Below are 23,043 nucleotides of genomic sequence, written 5' to 3'. Positions count from 1 at the left end.
TGGTTCATTTCTTTCCAGTCCGGCCCTCAAACTAAAACGAGTTTGACACCCTGGTGCAAATTCTTGGGAAAATGAGATCCAGGCAGTAGATAAAGTTGATGAAAAATTATTTATTCACTACAATTAAATTTAGCCTCACACGCAAACTTTAATAGATAATAAAAAATACTTAATAAAACCAAAAGGTAAAATAACAACCATAAAGAAGCAGTCAATAGTTAAAGATAAATTTAGAGTATTGTAAAATCCAGAGTATTGTATCTAATAGATGAAGATCAAAAAGAGCAAAACATTTGTAGATAAGAGAGAAGAAGCAGAAGCCCAGGAGAGCAAAGGAGGGAAAAAGCCCCATTATCAACAACTCAGTCCATATTATACCATGAGCATACAGGGAGATTCCCAACCCACTCAAACTGATGTTTCTGTTAAAATGAAAAAGGTTAATTTCACCCATTACGTCGTCCACTGGTCCAGTGTCAAAAATAGTTGTTTTAACCCTTAGGGAATTTTGCAAATCTTGCACTGTTAAATGTCAGCAAACACTGATTCTGAAAAACATCACTTCTGCAGTACTTGGCAGGCGTCCAATGTCTAACCACAAACGTGTCGACGTGACCTGTCACACCGGAACACTTGAAGAACAATTGAACATAACAAGCATACTCTGAAATATAAAATAAGAATAACCATAAGGGTACAATAACAAGTAAATACTTGAAAATATGATGAGAATTAATATATATAAAGTATGAGTACATAAATATATGAAAGCAAAAGTGAAACTGATAAATCATAAGCCATAAACGATTAACATAAATATTAATAAAAAGGCATGAATATTAATATTGACCATTGGATCCATCAGTCCCCCACTTGAGTCCTTAAGGACTCATTACAGAATTGTTAAAAGATAGAAAATGGATGTCGAATAAATTAAATATAAAGCATCACATCTAAATGAAGCTGCGGGTGCCTCTCTAACCCCAGCTACCTGCATAGAATATTGACTGGAAGCTTCACCAGGCTGGTCCGACGAGGGCTACTAGAAAAACCCGACCCCGAACGTCCCCTGGACTTTTGCTGGGTTGAGGACTTACCGCAACTATCAGGTGGATTAAAATTTCTTCCATTAGTCTTAAATTGTTAGCCAGTTTTAGTAAAGAATCAAATTAATCTGCCATAATGAATTGTGAATCCAATATCAACACTAGACCTAGATAAAAACTAAGAAACTGAACCTAGACATGGAGAAGATATAACGGACACAAAAGGAAAACAAAAGAACAAAACAAAACAACATTGTCGTTTTTCACATGATTAACAATACATTAGCACTCGGATTAGTAGGATGAATTTCAGCAATCAACAGCACGGCTTTGACCTGTGAATGAAGACCCTGAAATGTTTTTGTTAGAGACAACATATATTTACACATCACCCCGTCCAGTCCTCCTTGGGGTAACAAAACCTGTGGAAATTCATTCGGATTTGGTGTGAGAGTTATCCAGGGCTGTTCAGACCATGATATTCCTTTATCTGGCAATATCATACATGATTTAATCTTATTGTATTTATACTATTTCCTTTGTTGATTAAATAAGTAAATACTTTCTTATTTTTACCCAGTAATATAAATTCCTCTACCTGGATAACACTCATCACTTCAACATGTTAACAATCACAAGACATTACATTATGCATTCAGAACAGAATCAGTTCATTCAGTGGAACTCATCAGGACATGCTGGAAAGAAAAGTAAAGTTAGATGTGGGGTAAACAGGACAAGATTGCTTGTTCTGCTTTCCCAAAGTTATTCACCTGCGCAGGTGTGGCATTGTTTCTTTCTGCCACAATAACCCAGGTCAGGATTATTAGCCAAATTCATCCATGACCATTATTTCATTAGGCATAATTCATATAATGTGCCTATCTCAGAAAATTTGAATACAGCTGTTTATGGCATTTTTCTTTGCCTTGGTGCACCATCACTCACACACTCTCTCACACACACACACACACACACACACTTTCACACTTTTATGTCTCTGGCCAGAGTATAATTTTTTTGTTCTTGTCACTGCATCTGTAAACAGTGAACTGAATGGGGAATATATATATTGTTAAGGATGGGATACCACCGAGTCGAATCGAATCAAACTCTTTCGACGATGTTGGAAATGGTGAAACATAGGCACTGTGGCATTCCCCGCGCAACAGTGTCTAGGGTTTTTTTAAAATGATTTAGTCAGACGATGTTTGTCGCAATAGAATTGATTTTAACACCGCAAAAAGAAACACCAAATTTAAAGAAATATTATTTCAAGCCTAGGCATGCCACAGTTAAGAACACAAATTTATTAAATATATATTATTATCATTCATTTGTGTAATAAAAAGAGTATCCTTTCTACAGTTGTTAATGAGCTGTTCTAATAATAAAAAAAAACTGGAGATCTCATAATTTTGGATCCATGATTAACCATAACCATAATCCCTGATGACAGCATTTGTGATATATATATATATATATATATATATATATATATATATATATATATATATATATATATATATATATATATATATATAGATTTTACAGGTTTTGAATATATATTTTTTTTCCTTATAATAAAGAATAAATATCTATTAGCCAAGTTGGAGTGACTAATATCATATCTCTACCATCCATATTCTATTTAAGAGAACTCTGTGACACACATGTCTGTCCTGAGAGCAGTCTCTAAACTCTCTTCATTGCACAACATCCTTTAAGTCCAAACCCAGTTTTAACTGAACGTGAGTCAAGCAATCACTTAACTTCCATTTCATAAAGGGTTGGACTGGTGCTTATTAACAGAAAAGTGCAGGAGGTTAACAAAATCAAGAACTGCTATGAGACTATTATCAGTCTGTAAGTTATGATGACGAATCTAATTCTGAAGCATTCTCTGCAGTGATCACAGTAAAGGCAGTACCTGCACACACACACACGAGGAAGAGAGGGAAGTCCCCCACTCGTATGGTCAGTTAGTCAGTTGAGCCTGTTTGGCAGTTTTAGTGTCTTTCTTCATCCAGTACGTTGGGTCACTCAGTCTGTCATGAGGACCAGGTGGAACATGAGGTTGACTCTGAATGCAGCCATCTTTCTCTCTCTGCATCATGGCAGGATGTGTTGTTTCTGCATTAACTCAGTCTTTTCGTCATTAGCCCTCAGAAGTTTCAGCTTCCTCTTTCAGGGGTTAGCTGGAATCAGGGGTGAGCTGAAGGCCCATCAACCAGGTGCCTGCGTTTCTCTGCAGCCTGGGTCTTTGAGTCTCTTTCCCCCACTGGCATGCACAGTCCATTCACTCTTGTTTGTGTTGGGACATCTTCTTCTGCAAACTGAACACTCAGAGAATGGCATAAATCAAATTGACCCCACACAAATTGTCATCACAATCGTATATGAGCAATCTGCTCTGCTTTTACTTATTTTAAGAGTCTCATCCAATTGACAACAGCAGTTCTGTATTTTATTTAATAAAGCAAGTTCTTCTTTGCAGAAAATAGAGCAAGAAATTTCTTCTTTGCAAAATGCAAAAAAGAGCAAACTAAACTATATTTTTAATTATCTGAACATATAAATGATACTCACAAATACATCAAAATCAAACAAAACAAAACAAAATAAAAATTTTCTTTCTTTACTAAATCAATTTAATTTTAACTTAGTCACTCAATCTCGTTCTCATTCAACACAATGCAAAAGTTATTTCCATTAACACTTGCTAAAAATCTCTACAATAGATACAATTTCAAGCTGTCCACCAGGGATTATGAATACATATTTCAGACATCTTCAGATCACTGATAACAGAATATATTAAACCTATATTTTTGCTTCATTCAGTTAATATTGTACTATTTATTGATTTCTCTTTTAGGTAGCTCCACATTTCATGCATATCGTATTTTCCTTTAACCTTTTAACCTATCTGAGACAATGCATAAAATAATAATAAAACACAAACTATTAAGCAGAATTATCTAAGTACAATTGTACATATCGTATCACTAAATTTGGACCACAATACTTTAAAGATAGCAGCACACTCAATCTAACACATCTGGGACAGAACAGAGCAGAACAGAAACTTGTTCAAAACTAACTTCACCTCATCAAAGTGGCTTGGAGGAAATAGTGGCAAATAGCCATTAATTGAATGTATAAGCCTTTTAACAATCCAATTCAGTCTCCTCTATAAGACGGACATCCACATACAAAAATAATCACTGATGTGCTGCTCTGCTTTGACACCCACTCTGACAAGATCGAGTTATGTAGGACATTTTAAAAGTTATTTAGCACTTTAGGATTTAGTGCCTTGCAAGGACTTCAATACACACAAGAATAGGTCATGACCGAATATAACTTCATCTATTAGATAAAACACTCAAAATACTTGTGGTTGAAGACAATGGTAACTATTTTTTACAAATTTGCAAAATTTAAATTTCTACTTTCTGAATTTAGACAAATTTCAAATTTCTCTTGGTTTTAATTTTAGATATTGCTATATTATTTGCCAACGGATCTTAATGTTAAATGATGAAGCAAGGCCAGTCTGCTGCCAGTTACCGAAGATTGTAGAGCCCTTATCAGAAGTGTCCCTGCCGAAAAAGACACGAGTTGACCAAACAGACTTTCAATAACCCACCAACACAGTCTAACCCGAGGATTAGCCTAACGGGTAAACAAACGATGGGATATTGATATCAAACGGTGGTCACCCTCGTCACAGAGCACTCCCTCATTATTCCCCCGTCTGATTGAAACAGAATATTAACTTGATAATTCAATATGAACACCAGTCAGATAATATTCAAAAGTTCGTCGGGGTTCCGGATTTCGTGGTTGTTTTTTTGTCTGCAGCCAATCAAAACACCACATCCTCATTAGACAGACAGACAGACACTTCCAGGCTCAACAATCCGGAAAACAGCACACCGAATAAAACAGATGGTTTTACTCACCTATTTTAAGCCTCGCTGGTTTTGCACCATCGTCCTCCGGACCGAACCAGAACCGGAACCGGGCGGAAACACCAAAAACTGGTGCAAATTCTTGGGAAAATGAGATCCAGGAAGTAGATAAAGTTGATGAAAAATTATTTATTCATTACAATTAAATTTAGCCTCACACGCAAACTTTAATCGATAATGAAAATAATTAATAAAACCAAAAGGTTAAATAACAACCATAAAGGAGCAGTCAATAGTTAATAATAAATTTAGAGTATTGTAATATCCAGAGTATTGTATCTAATAGATGAAGATCAAAAAGAGCAAAACATTTGTAGATAAGAGAGAAGAAGCAGAAGCCCAGGAGAGCAAAAGGAGGGAAGAAGCTCTATTATCAACAACTCAGTCCATATTATACCATAAGCATACAGGGAGATTCCCAACCCACTCAAACTGATGTTTCTGTTAAAATGAAAAAGGTTATTTCACCCATTACGTCGTCTGCTGGTCCAGTGTCAAAAATAGTTGTTTTAACCCTTAGGGAATTTTGCCCCCAGAGCTGTGTGGACTTCTTTATAATGGATGGGTGCATTTATTTAGACTTCAAATTTGGGCCACCATCCACTCCCATTATAAACCATGGATTAGCCTGGACATTATTTAATATAACTCTGATTGTGTTCGTCTGAGAGAAGAATGTCATATACACCTAGGATGGCTTGAGAGTGAGTAAATCATGGGGTAATTTTCAGTTTTGGGTGAACCATCCCTTTAACCAGAGACACTTCTTCCTCGTCATGTGCCCCATCAACACAACTGTGCTCTTTTGAACACTCGCTCCTGGACAGGCAAGCGGACCGAGACCGCTGAAAAGAACTCTGGTGCTGTTCGAATGATATATGAACGCAACACGGACCAAAGACATGTAAACGAACCAAACACAGGAAGACGAGACCCTAAAAAGGACAGAATCCTCACGCATGTGGGTTTTTCTTGTCAGAGTCGTGAGTTTGCCCATCACAGGCATCAGACGCGCGTCTCCACGCAGCAGATCATTTGTGTGTGTGACGGAGGGATTCCCGCCGCTGTTTTGACTCCTTTACACATTTTATAAGCTCTTCACGAGTTCCCAGCTGGCCAAAATACCATCACATGCAGGCTACACACACACAGCGAGCGCATTTACCTCAGCACACAGCATTGATCTGATGTTCAGTAAGTTCAGCCTCAAAATAGGCAATACATCATAAAATCCGACCAATCAGGTTGTGAATGTATCTCTATGCCTTTAGGTTCGGTATCTTTTGGTTCAGTGATAAAATTGACAATCTGAATGCTAATCAGACCAGGACTAAATGTTTTTCTTCTTTGGTCCAGACCAAATGAACCAAATGAACCAAACTACAAGTGTGAACGCACCCTTAATTGTACCGACGATTTAGTCCCTTGGGGTCAGATCGACCCCAAACTTTTACAGAGCGATTGCACAAGGAAAACATACATTTTTTATATGATAAACTAAATATAATTTTTTATTTACTTCTCATCTATGCATTTATGCTGTGTTTTAGTGGATATTTTGTATTTTCTTTTACCTATTTACTGCATAATTACTTAACCATGTCATAAATTGGCTTATGAAAAATTGATTTTTAATAATAAAAGTAAATCACTTTAATGATGAACTTAATTAAATCTAAATTGTATTTGGACATTGCTCTATGTGTTAGGGATATAATACTACCATCTAGAGGTTTGTGGAAGAACTTCAGGAATTATAGTGAAAGAAAAAAAGTGCAATGACCACATATCTCCAATAGAGGTCAATAGAGACTATGTGTTTGTGTGTGTGTACTTGTCTACCTATCAAACTGGGGACATTGGTGTCGTAACACATTCACGAACAGGGGACCACCGAGCAAAGAGGGGACATTTTTCAGGTCCCCACTTTGTCATGCTTTAAATCATGTTAAAATCAAGTAAAAAACGCTCTGGTGAATTTTTTTCATTTTTGACCAAGTGGGGACCTACAGGTGTGTGAGTGTTTAAGCCCATACTCAGCAGCACCCCTGTAGGCTGGAGCAAGAACTGCAATGGCCCATAAACACACGTCGTTCACACTCCTCTATTGTTTGAATGGCTTGCTGTCCTAGAGAGGGTCTGAGACTGCGAGCTGCTGTTTAACAGGCTGCTTAAGGAACTGATTCTTGAGATACGGAACAAAACATTGTTTAGAGGGTAGTTGTTATTATTTAATACATTACTTTTTTATTTGCTGTATACTGTTTTATTGACATTATACACTTTGTTATTGACTATATTATATACTACAAAAAAAATCCTTATATCTCATATACACTACTGTTCAAAAGTTTGGGATCTGTAAGATTTTTAATGTTTTTAAAAAAAGTTTTATCTGCTCACCAAGGCTGCATTTATTTAATTAAAATTACAGCAAAAACATTAATATTGTGAAACAATTTACAATTTAAAATAACTGTTTTCTATTTGAAAATATTTTAAAATGTAATTTATTCTTGTGTTGGCAAAGCTGAATTTTCAGCATCATTACTCCAGTCTTCAGTGTCACATGATCCTTCAGAAATCATTCTAATATGATGATTTGGTGCTCAAGAAACATTTATTGTGTAAAATTGTACAAAATATATGTGTACAATATTTTGCGAGCTGCTGTTTAACAGGCTGCTTTCTTAAGGAACCTTTTATTTTATTTTTTATACTACTAGGCCAATTATAGAAATGTTTTGAATTATCGTAATTATTATTTCACTGTTATGCTAATACATTCAGAGACAATTACCATGTAAATTAACAAAATATTCAAATGTTTTTTGTTTGTTTGTTTTTTAATATAGAAATCATTTATGCATCGTTCTACATCTGGATAACATTTGACCAATTTAGCCACTAACACATTTGCAAACTGGGACCTTGTAAAAGAAAAGGGGGAAAAAGCCTAAAACTTACTAGTTTCAAACTTTGCATTACATTAATATGAAATTTTATTTAAAATTGACATTTAAAACAGTATTTCAAAATATATACTCATCCAGTAAAATTAAATACAACTGTCATCAACCAAAGTAAAAAACAAAACAAAAAACTAAGCAACTGAACAGGTGTCACACTATATCAGGTGAAGATTCAAAATTTTATATCGACTTGCTGCGTTGAAAATGTTCAGCTGATTTAATCAAATTATGCGAACTGAATGTCTTTTTTTTACACAGGCACTTTAGTTGAACCAACTGAAAAATTTCAATAAAACAGTCAACCTAAAATTTTGAACTTTGACCTTGACATAGAAGTCTTTTAAGTTTGTTTTAAGTGTCTGGGTTTGTAAGGATAGCATTATTATTATTATATATTATATTTAGTTGTATGGGGTACAACAGTAAACAGTAAGTATGAACAGTATGAAATATTGCTAATTGCACTTTACCATCTAACAGGGGACCAGTGTCCTTTTGTGTAGTGAAATCACTACTGCACATGCAAATGCTGCTGCTGCTTAACTTTAGCATGCACACTTTTTGCTTGTGTGGAATTGGGCATTGAATGATGAATAAAAATAATAACATCTAAATTAACATATTTTGTTCAAATCAAAAATATTATTTAACATCAATGAACCAAACCAAATACATCAGTTTATACCAACAAAACTAAGTTTTGTTTTAAATCAAGAAGAAATTGCTCTTTAAGGTAACAGTTGCGGGTCATCACTTTATACAGTGAATATTGATTTGATTAAACAAAATGCCTTTAGTCTTGCAAGGCCAGACTGATATATATCTACAAGATATATCAGTCTGGTCAGTCTGCCCTCCGTCGTGATTCGAGTCAACTCCAAAACGTACCGTGCAATCAGATTTGTTTATTTCAGTGACACAAACTGCGTGACTCTAGTGCGGCGAAAGTCCCTTCAATATCAACAAAGACTGCACACGGGAGACCTGAGTTCGTTCTATTCAGCCGTGAATTCAGTTTTAAATGACCAAAAACACATTAATTATTTACTTTTCGCTGTTGACTCTCTTGTCACTTTGCTAACGTCATATCTGCCCTTCTCTGATTGGTTTACTCTGCTTCCTGTTTGCTCGGATTTGCTCCGCCCTAGAAATTGAATTGATTCAATGGCCGACCAGACTCATCCGCTGGTAGAGTGGTGAGGCTGGATTTTCCAGGCAACCTTTAGTCCCCTGTTAGATGGTAAATTGCCAGATCTGTTTGGTTGTTTTGCCATTTCTTACCATCACAAACACACTGTAAAGATATTGGAGGTCAGATCTCAAAATCTTATGTTGACTTGCTGGTGTTTTAGTTTTATTATGAACATTACTGTTACAAACAGAGCTAATCAGATTACAAAATATTGCTAAATGTAAAGGCAACCAAATAGGTGTCAAACATTACCATCTAACAGGGGACCAGTGTCCTTTTGTGTAATGATATCACTATAGCATGCACATGTTGCTGCTGCTTAACTTTACCATGTACACTTTAACTTGTGTGAAAACGGGCACAGAACTGTGCATAAAAAAATATGGTAGCCTGTTATTGTAACTGTTATGGTAACCTGTTATTGGCAAATTAACTAATTTTGTTAAGTCAGTTACTAAACTTGCTGAACCAACCTGAATACATTCATTTATAACAACAAAACCAAGTTTTATGGTAATATTATGTTCGGGTTTGAACTTAAGTTGAACAGTTTTGAAAAAAAGCATGTACATATAGACAAGGCCTAATATTAATTCTTGCCCAACCACCAAATGTGAGTAAAAATTGGTGTTGGCGAGCGTATAAAACAGTGTCACACGCCAGTTGGCTGGTAGCATTTTTATGAATTCTAACAAAGCATGAACGTGAACAAACATAAACAACGATTGGGACAGTTGATGGGTCAGCGCTGCATCATCAAGAGAGTTTAAGCCTTGACCATTTAAATCTTCAAGTGCAAGAAGGCACAAAAGGGAGCTCATTTTGTGTGCTGTGAGAAAAGTTTTGTGTGCGCAAACAAGCGCATGCCCAAAAATCAGTATCTCTTGACAGCCCACAAATATTTAACTGAGCTTTCTTGCATGACATTTTGCTCTTAAGTGGACAGATTAATAAAGAATATGTCAAAAAATAGTGAGTATCCCAGTAAACATAGTTGGTTAGGTCTTAATATACAGTATCAGTATCTTAGATCCATGCATTGTCTGTGTTTTTAATGTTAATCAAACAACAAAGGCAAAAGAAAATTATCCCTCACTTCTGTTGACTGGATAACTTTTGTAACTTTAATAAGTATTCATTAATAAAGATGTTTAATTTACAGTGAAGGCTATGCAGTGTTATATTATATTATATTTCCTTACTTTATTTAATTCCTGTATCTGAAAACTACTGTTAGACCTACCTGAAAAACCTGAAAAGGACGGTTCATTTTATTTGTATCATTTGGATAATAATTGTATTACTGACTGTTTACTTGTCTTTAATAATGTTTTACATTTATATCAATTAGGCTTGTGGTTTTAGATGTGGTCTTGAAATTGAAATAGAGAATTTTAAATCTTCACTGGTATCTATAATGTTGGTGTCATTACTGCTTGTTTTGGCAAAAACAATTTCATGGCCAGAAAAAAACATTTATATCTAGAAAATTTTCTTAAGTCACTGTCTATACACAAGGGGAAACCTAGGAGGAACAATTTTACTGTAACATCATGTAAAAAATTGCAGTGAATTCTGAACAGCAGAAAACAGCAAACAAATATTGTATAATGCCTGTCGATAGTGTTTTATGAGTGATACAGTGTGTTTGTTGGGTGAAACTTTTGCTAGTGTTCTTGAAAAATGACTTGATTTGAGAAATTATGTGTTTTGGTAGTTTTAGTGCATTTTGAATATGAAATTAATCGCTGTGAAGCTAAAAAGTTGGTTTGGTGTACTGGGTGAATAAGACACTACAAATTCTGTAGTGTTACAGTGCTGCATAAATGGCAGCAAGGTTTCTTTATGAAATAGCAGACATGATAGCATAGATAATTTTTGAAAAATCTCCAAATCAACTTAAAGGTTTGGATGCAGTGAGAAATTCACACAGACAAAACTAAAAAAATAATGAGTCAAACAAACTCTCTTTGTTTAAAAGACCATTTAAAACTGTAGTCAAAAAATTGAATGATTTGGCCATAACTCATCCTTGATATTTTAACATAGGTAATTTCATGTGTATTCAGGATTGAGTTTGGATTGTGTTGAGTGCACTACCCCCGCTGCCCCCGCTACCCCCGCTTTACATTTCAATACACTAGGTTTCAAAAAGGCCAGTTTATCACTGGTGAGGTACAGACAAACAAGCTCACTAACTACCAATACTGTTACCAATGTCAAAGAACCTGTGGAACTTCTCAAATAAACAAGAGAAGGTGCTGGGATTTACTTAAATTAAATTAAAACAATTTTTACCACCGCTAGGACACATTTCTTTCAGCTTCACAACAGTTAATCTCAAATTCAAAATGCACTAAAACTACTAAAATACTTAATTTATGTGTCAAATCATATCATTCTTCACAAGACTAGAAAAGGTTTCCCCCAACAAACACACTTTGTAACTTTGTCAAAAAACAGGTGCATTACACAATGTTTTCTTTTGTAAAATTTCTTTACAAAACAAGATTGACACTTTTTACTGTTTATAATTCACTGCAGTTTGTTACATGACAAATAACTTTTTTGTCATGTAACATACAATTCATTTCTCACTTAGACACAAACATCACCAAAGCTTTATGTTCTATACAGGCCAATTTACACATGCTTACATACTCTTTACAAAACTGTTTAACATAAATTCAAGACCTAACACAACACAAAAACGAGTAAGACTGAAATTTGCTACATTTCTACAGTAACACCATATTGATATATATTCTGAATCTAAAAAACAACAAATACAATCAAAATAATTATATGTAAGCTGAACACCTACACAAGTGTTAGTCTTTGTTTCATCACCATCTAATTTAACATGGATTATGTAACATAAACTACTGTGAATTATAAACAGTAGATAATGTTATTTTTTTTTTGTAAAGAAGTACAAAAGAAAACATTGTGTAATGCTCCTGTTTTGTTGTTGTTGTTTTGTTTTATGAGTGACAAAGTGTGTTTGTTGGGGGGAACTTTTGCTAGTCTTGTGAAGAATTGAGACATAAATTAAGTGTTTTTGGTAGTTTTAGTGCATTTTGAATGTGAAATTAACTTCTGTGAAGCTGAAAGCTGGTTAGGTAATTTTTCAAAACTCTTCACTCAGTTATCCTAAACAGAAATGCATCCTAGCGGTGGTAAAACTGTTTTTTTAACTTAATTTGGGTAAATCCCAGAATCTTTAGTTTATTTGTGAAGTTCCACAGATTCTTAGACATTGGTAACAGTATTTGTAGTTAGTAAGCTCTTTTGGCCTGTACCTCACCTGTGACAAAACTGGTTTTTGAAGCCTATTGAAATGTAAATTGTCAGTGGGGGTTGGTGCCGCAAGCTCAATTCTAAATACACACAAAATTACCTATGTTTAGAATATCAAGGATAATAATGAGTTATGGCCAAATAATTCAATCTTTAGACCACGGTTTTAAATTATATCTTAAACAAAAAGAGTTTAACTCATTAAGTTTTTAGTATCTGCGACTTTCTCACTGCATATTATCATTCTGTGTCTTTAGTCACTCAGGATGGTGGTGTGAACGATCCTATAGAGGCAGTGATACTTTGACCATCTACATGTGTTTGTGTAAATGTGTTTAACACTAATTTTGAATGATAAATAAGGCCACATTTACAGCTGCTATTACAGTTTTTTTCAATCACTATAGGACAGATTTCATAATTATTCACACAGTTATTATTTAGACAAAAATTTGCAACATTTTTTACAGTAGTATCATATTGAAATATATTCCAAATCTAAAAAAAAAAATGAAATACTATTAAAACAATTAGGTGTAGCTGAACAGTTACATGTCAGTCTTTCATCATTTTCATCATCTATACAAAAGGGGAAACTTAATAAAACTTAATAAAGAAATAATTTTGTACACTAATGTAAACATGAACATTGTAACAAACTGCAGTGAATTTTGAACAGCAAAATGATTTGAGACATAATTTAAATGTTTTGGTGGTTTTAGTGCATTCTGAATGTGAAATTAACTGCTGTGAAGCAGAAAGCTGGTTTGGAGAACTGAGTGAAGAGTTTTGAAAAAGTGACATAAATATTGAAAAATGTGTCCTAGCCAGGGCTTGACATTAACTTTTTTGCTCACCAGCCACTGTGGCTAGTGGTTTTCCAAAGTTACTAGCCACTCAGAATTCACTGGCCATAATTTTGCTGTTGGGAAATTACATTTTATATGATTAAAGTTGACTTTGGCATGTTAAAAATTACTTGATTTTGAGTAATTTTACTTGATTAGCTAGATTTAAAACCCTTTCAAACTTTCAAATGCAGATTAACCACCTAAATCAAGACTAGGCCTACATGGTATATCAGCTGGTATGTACGGGTAGGCAAGGGGTGTGTAATATGACCATAATATGATAAATTTTATAATTGTGTAAGTTATTTTTATTAGGCTATACAAAAAAAGAACAAAGAAGCAATTTAGCAAATTACGAACACAATAGTAAATTAAATAGCCTAAACTATTTTTCAGATAGAGTAGGTTTATTTAATATTTATTTATCTTTTGTTGTTTGATTAACATAAATGACATACAAACATTTAATTGGGCTGCTGAATGCATGTACATAATATACTGACACATATCCATACTCCGACATTTTGACATCTGCGTGCGTGTATTTGCCTACTCTGGTCTTACCCACCACAGCTGAAATCTACCCGCATTTGGCGGGTTAGCGGGTGTTATTGTCAAGCCCTTGTCCTAGCAATTGTTAAAAAAAAAACTATAATGAGTCACAGACACATATCTATTCTAATTTAATTGTAATATAACATTCTAATCTTGTCAGTTAATGGATAATGATTGGGTAACAAGCATCACCTGTCAGTGGGGGTGGGGTGGGTGACATGCAAAATGAACATCCATACTTCATATATTTCAATTAAGTCAACATAAAATTTTGAGATCTGACCTCCAAAATCTTTACAGTGTGTTTGTGATGGTAAGATATGGCAAATCAGCCAAACAGGTGTCGCAGTTTACCATCTAACAGGGGACTCTGACAGTCATTTTGAGATTCACAGAATCACTATTCACTGTATAAAGTGGTAATATTTTTGAATTGAACAAAATTTAAAATGTTAATTTAGATGTTACCATTTCTAAAGTTAAAGTGTAAATGATAGTTAAGCAGCAGCAGCATGTACATGTTGTAGTAATTTCACTACACAAAAGGACAATGGTCCCCTGTTAGATGGTAAAGTGCTACACCTGTTTAGTTGCCTTTATATATAACAATAGTTCATATCTCTGAATATAATAGCAATGTTCATAACAACACTAATACACCAGTTCTTGTCATAAATATATGCAGTATGTGATACAATATTTTTTTATTCAATTTAAATTATATTTAAAAACTGAAAATTATATAACCTGTATATATATATATATATATATATATATATATATATATATATATATATATATATATATATATATATATATTTGTGATATTTCAATATATTGTACAGCCCTAATTTTCAATGCAGCAAGTGAAAATATAAAATTGACATTTGGGGTCAGATTTACTAACGGTTTGCAACAGCACAAATCCACTTTCAGGATTTACTAAAGACGGTGAAAAAATTAGCTCTGAAAAGGCGTGGACACAGATATTTTTGCAGCTGTCCTTTTTGCATATGCATTTGTTGGAGTTTACCTTTTAAATGCAAAAATCTTAAACCAGATGCTAATTTGCGCTTCTCTTGGTAGATTGCGTTGGTCATTATGGAAGTGATCCAGCTGCGTCAGTGTGTTCTTTAATTTGTGCTTCGTCAGTAGATCACACGCTGAAATTTCCACTACCATCAGCACTTTTATGGTTTTGAGCTCTCACACTAATTTTCCCTTTTTAGTAAATCTGGCCCTATATCTCCAAAGTCTTTACAGTGTGTTTGTGATGGTAAGAGATGGCAAAGCAACTAAATAGGTGTCATACTTTACCATCTTACAGGGGACCAAAAACATTTTGTTTAACAAAATCACTATTCACTGTATAAAATGGTGACCTGCAATTGTTACCTTTAAAGAGCTATTTCTGCTTGATTTAACCCATATAACTTTTTTCTGGGGTAAAAATTCATGTATTTAAGTTGTCATTCAACTTCATATTTAAGGTTTGGTAAGGTTTAATTATTGACTTCAACAAAATGAGTTAATTTGCCATTACAATAACAGATTATCACAATATGTTACCTTTTTTTTTAATTCCATGCCCATTTCCACTCAAGTTAAATGGTAAAGTTAAACAGCAGCAAAATGTGCATGTAATAATGATTTCATTACACAAATGAACGGTGGTCCCATGTTAGATGGTAAAGTGTGAAACCTGTTTGGTTGCCTTTACATAATGTTTCATATCTCTGAATGTAATAGCAATGTTCATAATAAAACTAAAACACCAGATATTGCCATAAAAATACAATTTAGAAAGATTTTAAAGGTCAAAACTCAGTTTTATGTTGATTGTTGCATTAAAAATCTTCAGTTGGTTCAGCTAAAGTGTCAGTGTTAAAAGACATTTAGTTCACATAATTTAATTGAGATAACTGACAATTTTGCAGCAATGCAGCAAGTCAACACAAAATTTTGAGATCTGACCTCCAAAATATTTACAGTGTGTTTGTGATAGTAAGAAATGGCAAAGCAACCAAACAGATGCCACAATTTACCATCAAACAGGGGACCAAAGGCATTTTATTTAATCAAATAAAAAATCGCTGTATAAAGTGATGACCTGCAATTGTTACCTTAAAGAGCTATTTCTGCTTGATTTAACCCATAAAACTTTTTCTGGGGTAAAAATGTATGTATTTAGGTTGGTTTAGTAAGGTTTAATTATTGACTTCAACAAAATTAGTTAATTTGCCATTACAATAACAGGTTACCACAATATGTTACAATTTTTCTTTATTCCATGCCCATTTCCACTCAAGTTAAATGGTAAAGGTAAACAGCAGCAAAATGTGCATGTAATAGTTATTTCATTACACAAAAGAACAGGTGTCCCCTGTTAGATGGTAAAGTGTGACACCTGTTTGGTTGCCTTTACTTTTAGCAATGTTTCATATCTCTGAATGTAATAGCAATGTTCATAATAAAAACTAAAATACCAGATATTGCCATAAAAATACAATTTAGAAAGATTTTAAAGGTTAAAACTCAGTGTTATGTTGATTGTTGCATTGAAAATATTTAATTGTTTTAGCTAAAGTGCCAGTGTTAAAAGACATTCAGTTCAAATTATTTAATTGATATAACTGACAACTCAGCAATGCAAGTCAACAAAAAATTTTGAGATCTGACCTGGAAAATATTTACAGTGTGTTTTGTGATGGTAAGAAATGGCAAAACAACCAAACAGATTTCGCAATTTGCCATCTAACAGGGGACCAAAATCATTTTATTTAACTGAATCAATATTCACTGTATAAAGTGGTATTATTTCAAAGAGCTATTTGTGCTTGATTTAACCCATAAAACTTTGTTTTGTTGTTATAAATTAAAGTATGTAGGTTGGTTCAGTAAGGTTTAATAATTGACTTTTTTATTCACCATTCCATGCCCATTTTCACACAAGTTAAAGTGTACATGGTAAAGTTAAGCAGCAGCAAAATGTGCATGTTATATTGATTTCATTACACAAAAGGACACTGGTCCCCTGTTAGATGGTAAAGTGACACCTGCTTGGTTGCCTTTATATTTAGCAATATTTCCTATTCTGACTATCTCTGAATGTAATAGCAATGTTCATAATGTTCATCGCAGTAGAAAGATTTTAAAGGACAAAACTCAGTTTTATGTTGATTCCTGCATTGAAAATCTTCAGTTGGTTCAGCTAAAGTGTCAGTTAAGTTCACATAATTTAATTGAGATAACTGACAATTTGGTAGCAATGCAGCAAGTCAACATAAAATTTTGAGATCTGACCTCCAAAATATTTAGTGTGTTTGTGATGGTAAGAAATGGCAAAGCAACCAAACAGATGTCACAATTTACCATCAAACAGGGGACCAAAGGCATGTTGTTTAATCAAATCAAATTTCACTGATTGATTTAACCCATAAAGCCTAGTTTTGTTGAAATTGGTAGGTTGGTTCAGTGATGTTAAATAATATTTTTATATTTATACCTTTATATTTAGCAATATTTTGTATTCTGTATATCTTTGAATGTAGCAGCAATGTTCATAAAAACACTAAAACACCCATTTTTGTTACTAAAATACACTGTAAAAAGATTTTTAAGGTCAAAATGAATGAAACTGAAGAACTGGCAAAGCAATCAGATCATTTCACACCATCTAACAGGGGACCAGTATCCATTTGTTTAATATAATCACTAACCTGATAAAATGGTGACCTGCAATTGTTACCTTATACCTGTTTCTGCTAGATTTAAACTTTTGAACTTAGTTCTTGCCATAAAAAATACACTGTAATAAGATTTTTATTTATTTATTTATTTATTTTTAGGTCAAAATTAATTTTTATGTTGATTGTTTCATTGAAAATCTTTGGTTGGTTTAAGAAATGAAGTGCCAGTGTTCAGTTCACATAATTTAATTGAGCCAACTGAGGATTTTTTAATGCAGCAAGTTTTGAAGTTTTTGGCTCAACAGTGGAAACATGGCTAGTGAGTCTCTTATATGATGGGCAGGAGGAACACAGTCCAGTCCTCAATCTTTTTAAATTGGTGCAAGGAATCAAATCTCACTCTAAACATCTCCAAAACAAAGAAAATGTCTATTAATTTTAGAGAGCATACATTATTTTTTTAATTAATAGGAAGCCAGTACAATCAGTCCAAAATTATAAATATCTTGGTATACTTCACAATAAGCTTAAATGGGATATGTGGACTGATCATATACTGTATGAATCCACAACAGAGAATACATTTCTTAAAGAAAATACTCTTCTGTAATGTCCAAAACATTAGCTTTTGAACTGTTGCCATCTCACTGACTGTATTTTTTCTCCCGTTGTATTTAAAACTGATTCAAATGGTTTTTCCTCAAGCAATTCAACGTTTAAAATTTTTAATAACTGATGGTTTGGTCATTATTTTTTTTATTTGTATATTGTGTATATTTATGCCTACTGTGATCCCTTATGCCTGTGTGAACATTACATAATTATATAAAGTTACATAATGTTTTCACTGCCAGTTCACTGTTCACACATAGCTCCATTGCAGGCTATGGAGGTCCCCTGTTGGATAGGTAGACATCGGTCAGAGTTGCAGGTCCCCTCTTGGCATATTTTTTAAAAAATAAAAAAATGCTCATTTGAAGTTATATTATGAAAAAAGACCTTAAAAGAAAATTTTGTATGTCATTTTTGTTTCTTCAAAATGACCAGAAACACTAGTCCCCTCTTGGCGGGTGTAGAGTGATAGTCCCCTGTTTGTAATATAGGCGTGTATGTGTGTGTGTGTGTGTGTGTGTGTGTGTGTGTGTATGTGTGAGAGATAGAAAGTTTGTTCCACTTTGTGTTTATGGTCTAAGATCAGACCTTTCTGGAAATGTAGAACATTTCAGATTTATTCTGGATTTTTTATTTATTTATTTTTTGACACATGCAATGAAAAGAAAGTAATTTTTTATTTTCCCATTCATTTTCAATGTGGGGTCAATCTGACCCCGAGGGACTAAAACGGTTTTTACGCACCTTTAGAACAACCAAATCAAGCCCAGATTTTTTAGATAGATTATTTAGGAAAAGTCACAGAGTTTCATGCCCCTGAGATGAAGGGAACACTTTTTAAAAACGAAGGAAACTGTCAGCGGGGTCAACCTGACCCCAAGAGCCGATTAAGGGTTAAATAGCTTAGGGTTTTTCTTGCTTCACTATATTAGTATAAGTATTAATTAAGTGTGTGTTTTAGTATTAGTTGTGTACTTATTTTGTTTAAAAATAAATAAATAAATAAATAAATATATATATATTTATCGGGACTTTTATTTTGAAGTGTTTCCACTGGAGATCGGGAGATGAAAAGATAATGGACACAGACAGATGATGATTCATGATAAAATAATGAATTTATAAATGAGTTTTAATCAAGCAGAGTCTGTACTCATTCAGATGATGTGTAACAGTGTGTAACAGAGAAAACACGGAAACCCTGAAAATCCTGTGTTTGGAGGGAAAGAGTTAATGATGAACTATGAAGATCAGCGCTGGAAAGACTTTCTGAACACAAAACACTGATGAATAATGACAGACTGGTGAAATACAGTGCCAGGCTTTGATCAAACTTCATTAAAGCTGTTTTGATCCTCCATTTGAATCTGGAGCGTTTCTTCACAGCAGCTGCTCTTGGTAACAGACCTGAGAGTCGATCACCGAACTGATGGAGGCTTTAAGATTCACAACTAGAGACCAGAAGATCCTAAATCAAGTTCAGATCTGAGACAAATCCTACATGAACTCCTCAGATTCTGTGATAGATCCAGACCAGAGCAAAGCATGCTGGGAACTGCCCAGTTTCAGTTCCTTCACTACACCAATAATGATGAAGTGAACTTCAGTTTGACGTGTTTAAGTGGATTTACTCCATTAAATCAGGACAGAATGTGCAGTAATTGTGTGCTTTAACTCATTTTAATGAAGTTCATTTAACAAGCAGCAGAAATCATGTTTACAGTGTAGATTAAAAGATGGACAGATTGATGATTCCTGATTGTGATGTGTTTATCTCCATCAGATTCCCATCGGATCACTCCGGATCTGAACACAGCACATAAACGCCTCCGTCTGTCTGAGAATAACACAGTGATTACTAACACTCGCACACCACAGTCGTATCTTGATCATCCAGACAGATTTGATCATCATCCTCAGGTGTTGTGTAGAGAGAGTGTGTGTGATCGACGCTGTTACTGGGAGATTGAGTGCAGTGGACATGTGTTTATATCAGTGTCATATAAGAGCATCAGCAGGAAGGGACGGGGTGAGTGTGTGTTTGGATATAATGATCAGTCCTGGAGTTTGATCTGCTATCCCTACAGTTACTCATTCAGACACAATAAGATAGACACTGATCTCCCTGTAAAGCCCATCATCAGGAGAACAGTGAATGAGGAGAATTACTACAGAGTAGGAGTGTATGTGGATCACAGTGCAGGAACTCTGTCCTTCTACAGCGTCTCTGGAGACACAATGATCCTCATCCACACAGTCCAGACCACATTCACTCAACCGCTCTATCCTGGGTTTAGTGTTTATTATCCTGGATCAGTGAAACTGTTCTAGAGTCTCTTCATGACATTAACACTGAAATATCAGGACACAATAAATGTGTGTTAATGACTCAGAATCACATGATGAAGTAAATGTTGAAATATTGTAATAAATGTTGAACTCAGTGTTCATGTATATTGTGTCATGTGGTGTCGTTATGAGGAGCAGGAGTGACACTTACAGATTTAGATCCACTAACCCACTGAAAAATAACATCAACAATCAATTCATCAATTTAATCATTCAAACACAAATGGACATTTTTACACGCATCAATAAATACACACATTTAAAACTGTTTATTTGATTCATGTTTTAAACGTACATTAATAAATCATTTTAAATCTCTTTTTAAAAGCATTGGCCAATTGCTTTTCTTTATCCGTTTGTCAGTCGAGTTAAAAACGCCATTGGTCAGGACACACGTGGAGCAACCAATCAGCTTTCACCTCAGTGTGAAGAGCCAATCCTCTGTCACTGTGAATGTAACACGCGCTGTCATTGGACAGTGAGAACAACTATTCATCAGAGCCGGTGTGATGAAATATTCGGTGTCTGAGCGCCACTGAACATGTTAGTGGACTGTCCTTGGATCACAGAACTGTTTTCTGTCACCTGATTGTGTTTCCGCGTCAAATGAATTTATGATTCTTCTTTATTAATAACTGTTTATGAATCTCAATAGTCTGTAGGTCACATTGAGTCGCGACAGATAATTTAGTAGCGTTTACAGACACTACTGGTCTATCGTTAGGAAATGAGCCAACAGACATCGAGTTTGTTTGTTTTAGCTGTTTTGATTTTCTTTTAATTCGTTTGAGAAGATAACTTGTATAAATGTATCTGTGGTGGCATAATAAAAGTTTCAGTTGTGATTATTGTGTCATTCCCTATTGCTTTCTCAGATAGCCTGCATAACTTTAACCAGACATTATTATTTTAAACACATTGAGGGTAATAAGGTTTATGTTCCCTTTATGTTTTTGACTTGTATGAATTAATGTAAACCTTCTTTATCATTTTCTGCAAAACACACAATGCTCTCTATATGAACAGAAACATGATGAGACAGTGATATTAGCTTCCCTGCAGCACTTTCACAAGGTTTTATTTTAATGCGCTTTCCACAACAATTAAAATGTTAAAACTGAATTACAAGTGCTTAAATTGATCAGCTACAAAACTAAAAGTTACTAATGCAGGTTTTATTTAAAAATATTTATATGGAGAAGACAATTGGCAGAAGTGTGAGGAATATTATTGTTATGTGGATAATCAGACATATATACATACTGCTGTGATTGTTCTGTCATTTAATTGCTTGCTCAGTTGGTAAATATTTTTAAAGAGACTTTATTAAATCCTAAAGTGAAGTATTATTTTTTTCATATTATTAGGAAACATCTTTTTTTCCACAAAATGATGCATTTAATTGACAAAACATTATAATGTGGAAAAAACATGAAGCACTGTGAATCAGGATTCAGTTTAACACAGTGTTGATATGAAACTATATATGAAACTAAATGATCAAACCTGCAGTATATTCACAATGAAATGTATTAGTTCTTAAATTAGCTGGTAAAATAATAGACCATGTAGTAATTTGCATATCTGTAATATATCAAAGATGAAAGTAAATAATGAGAGTAGTTTCATTTTGAATAAAAAAGAGCAACTGATTCTGTGTTGAAATTTTATTCTCAAACGAGGAGAAGTCATGACATATTTAATTAGCAAAAACACTTGTATTTAAACACACATTAACACACTTTACACAGAGTCTTGTGATCCCAGACAGATGAAAGTTTGGTCTGATCATGTGATCCCAGTGATTCCAGCCTTTGCTACTGACACATTCAACCTGAAATATATCATAAAATGCAGAGCCGGCCCGTTATATAGGCAGTATAGGCAAATGCTAAGGGCGCAATCTCGCTAGGGGGCGCCAAAGAGGCCGGATGCGTGGACAGGGGCGGATCTACCGGGGTGGCACGGGGTGGCATCTGCCACCCTAATAAAAAGCTTTGCCACCTCAAAATTATCACAGAATAAAATATGTAAGCAGTGTTTCAAGTACTGCTTTTCAGGAGCGGCGCTTCAATATGATGACTAAAAAAAATTGCGCAACGCAAAGTAATGGCAAGAAAACACGTCTTTCAATAAACTGTGAATGATGGTTGCACGCAGCGCGCCCAGTGTGCTTCATTAACAAATGACTCTTATGAACCGATTCTTTGAGAGTCAAAAACACAGCGCAGCCAAGTTCACTTACGATTTTTTCCTCATATTTGTACGTGAATCGGAAAATTTCTGCTTCCCGGCTAACTCAGAAGTCCTGTGAGAAATGTCCCATCCGAATATGTCTGAAATTTTAGTAATTTTTTGGCGAGCTGATTCAGCGACCGCCCGCTCCACTTTCATCATGGATAAAGGTATTTTTGCCATCCGACGAACCAATAACATGAAATCAATACGGAGATCCCGATCACAGAAACTAATAGCAGAGTTGGGGTAAGAATCTAAACGT

General features: G+C 34.4%; 1 protein-coding gene across 3 annotated transcripts in view; it reads left to right on the top strand.

Annotated features, from left to right (window-relative positions):
* The window catches only part of LOC137006130 (NACHT, LRR and PYD domains-containing protein 3-like), a 65,060-nt gene extending 43,701 nt beyond the window's left edge, over positions 1-21,359 (top strand). For all 3 annotated transcript variants that reach the window (XM_067366635.1, XM_067366642.1, XM_067366651.1), the window contains one exon: positions 19,978-21,359. In XM_067366635.1, the coding sequence (XP_067222736.1) occupies positions 19,978-20,525 (548 nt within the window). In that variant the 3' untranslated portion in view covers positions 20,526-21,359. The remainder of the gene's footprint in view (positions 1-19,977) is intronic.
* The last annotated feature ends 1,684 nt before the right edge of the window (positions 21,360-23,043 follow it).

This window comes from Chanodichthys erythropterus, chromosome 3, assembly GCF_024489055.1.
Source record: "Chanodichthys erythropterus isolate Z2021 chromosome 3, ASM2448905v1, whole genome shotgun sequence".
In the NCBI taxonomy this organism is placed as follows: domain Eukaryota; kingdom Metazoa; phylum Chordata; class Actinopteri; order Cypriniformes; family Xenocyprididae; genus Chanodichthys; species Chanodichthys erythropterus.
The sequence above is the reverse complement of the archived record's forward strand: the minus strand, read 5'-3'. Positions and strand labels throughout refer to the sequence as shown.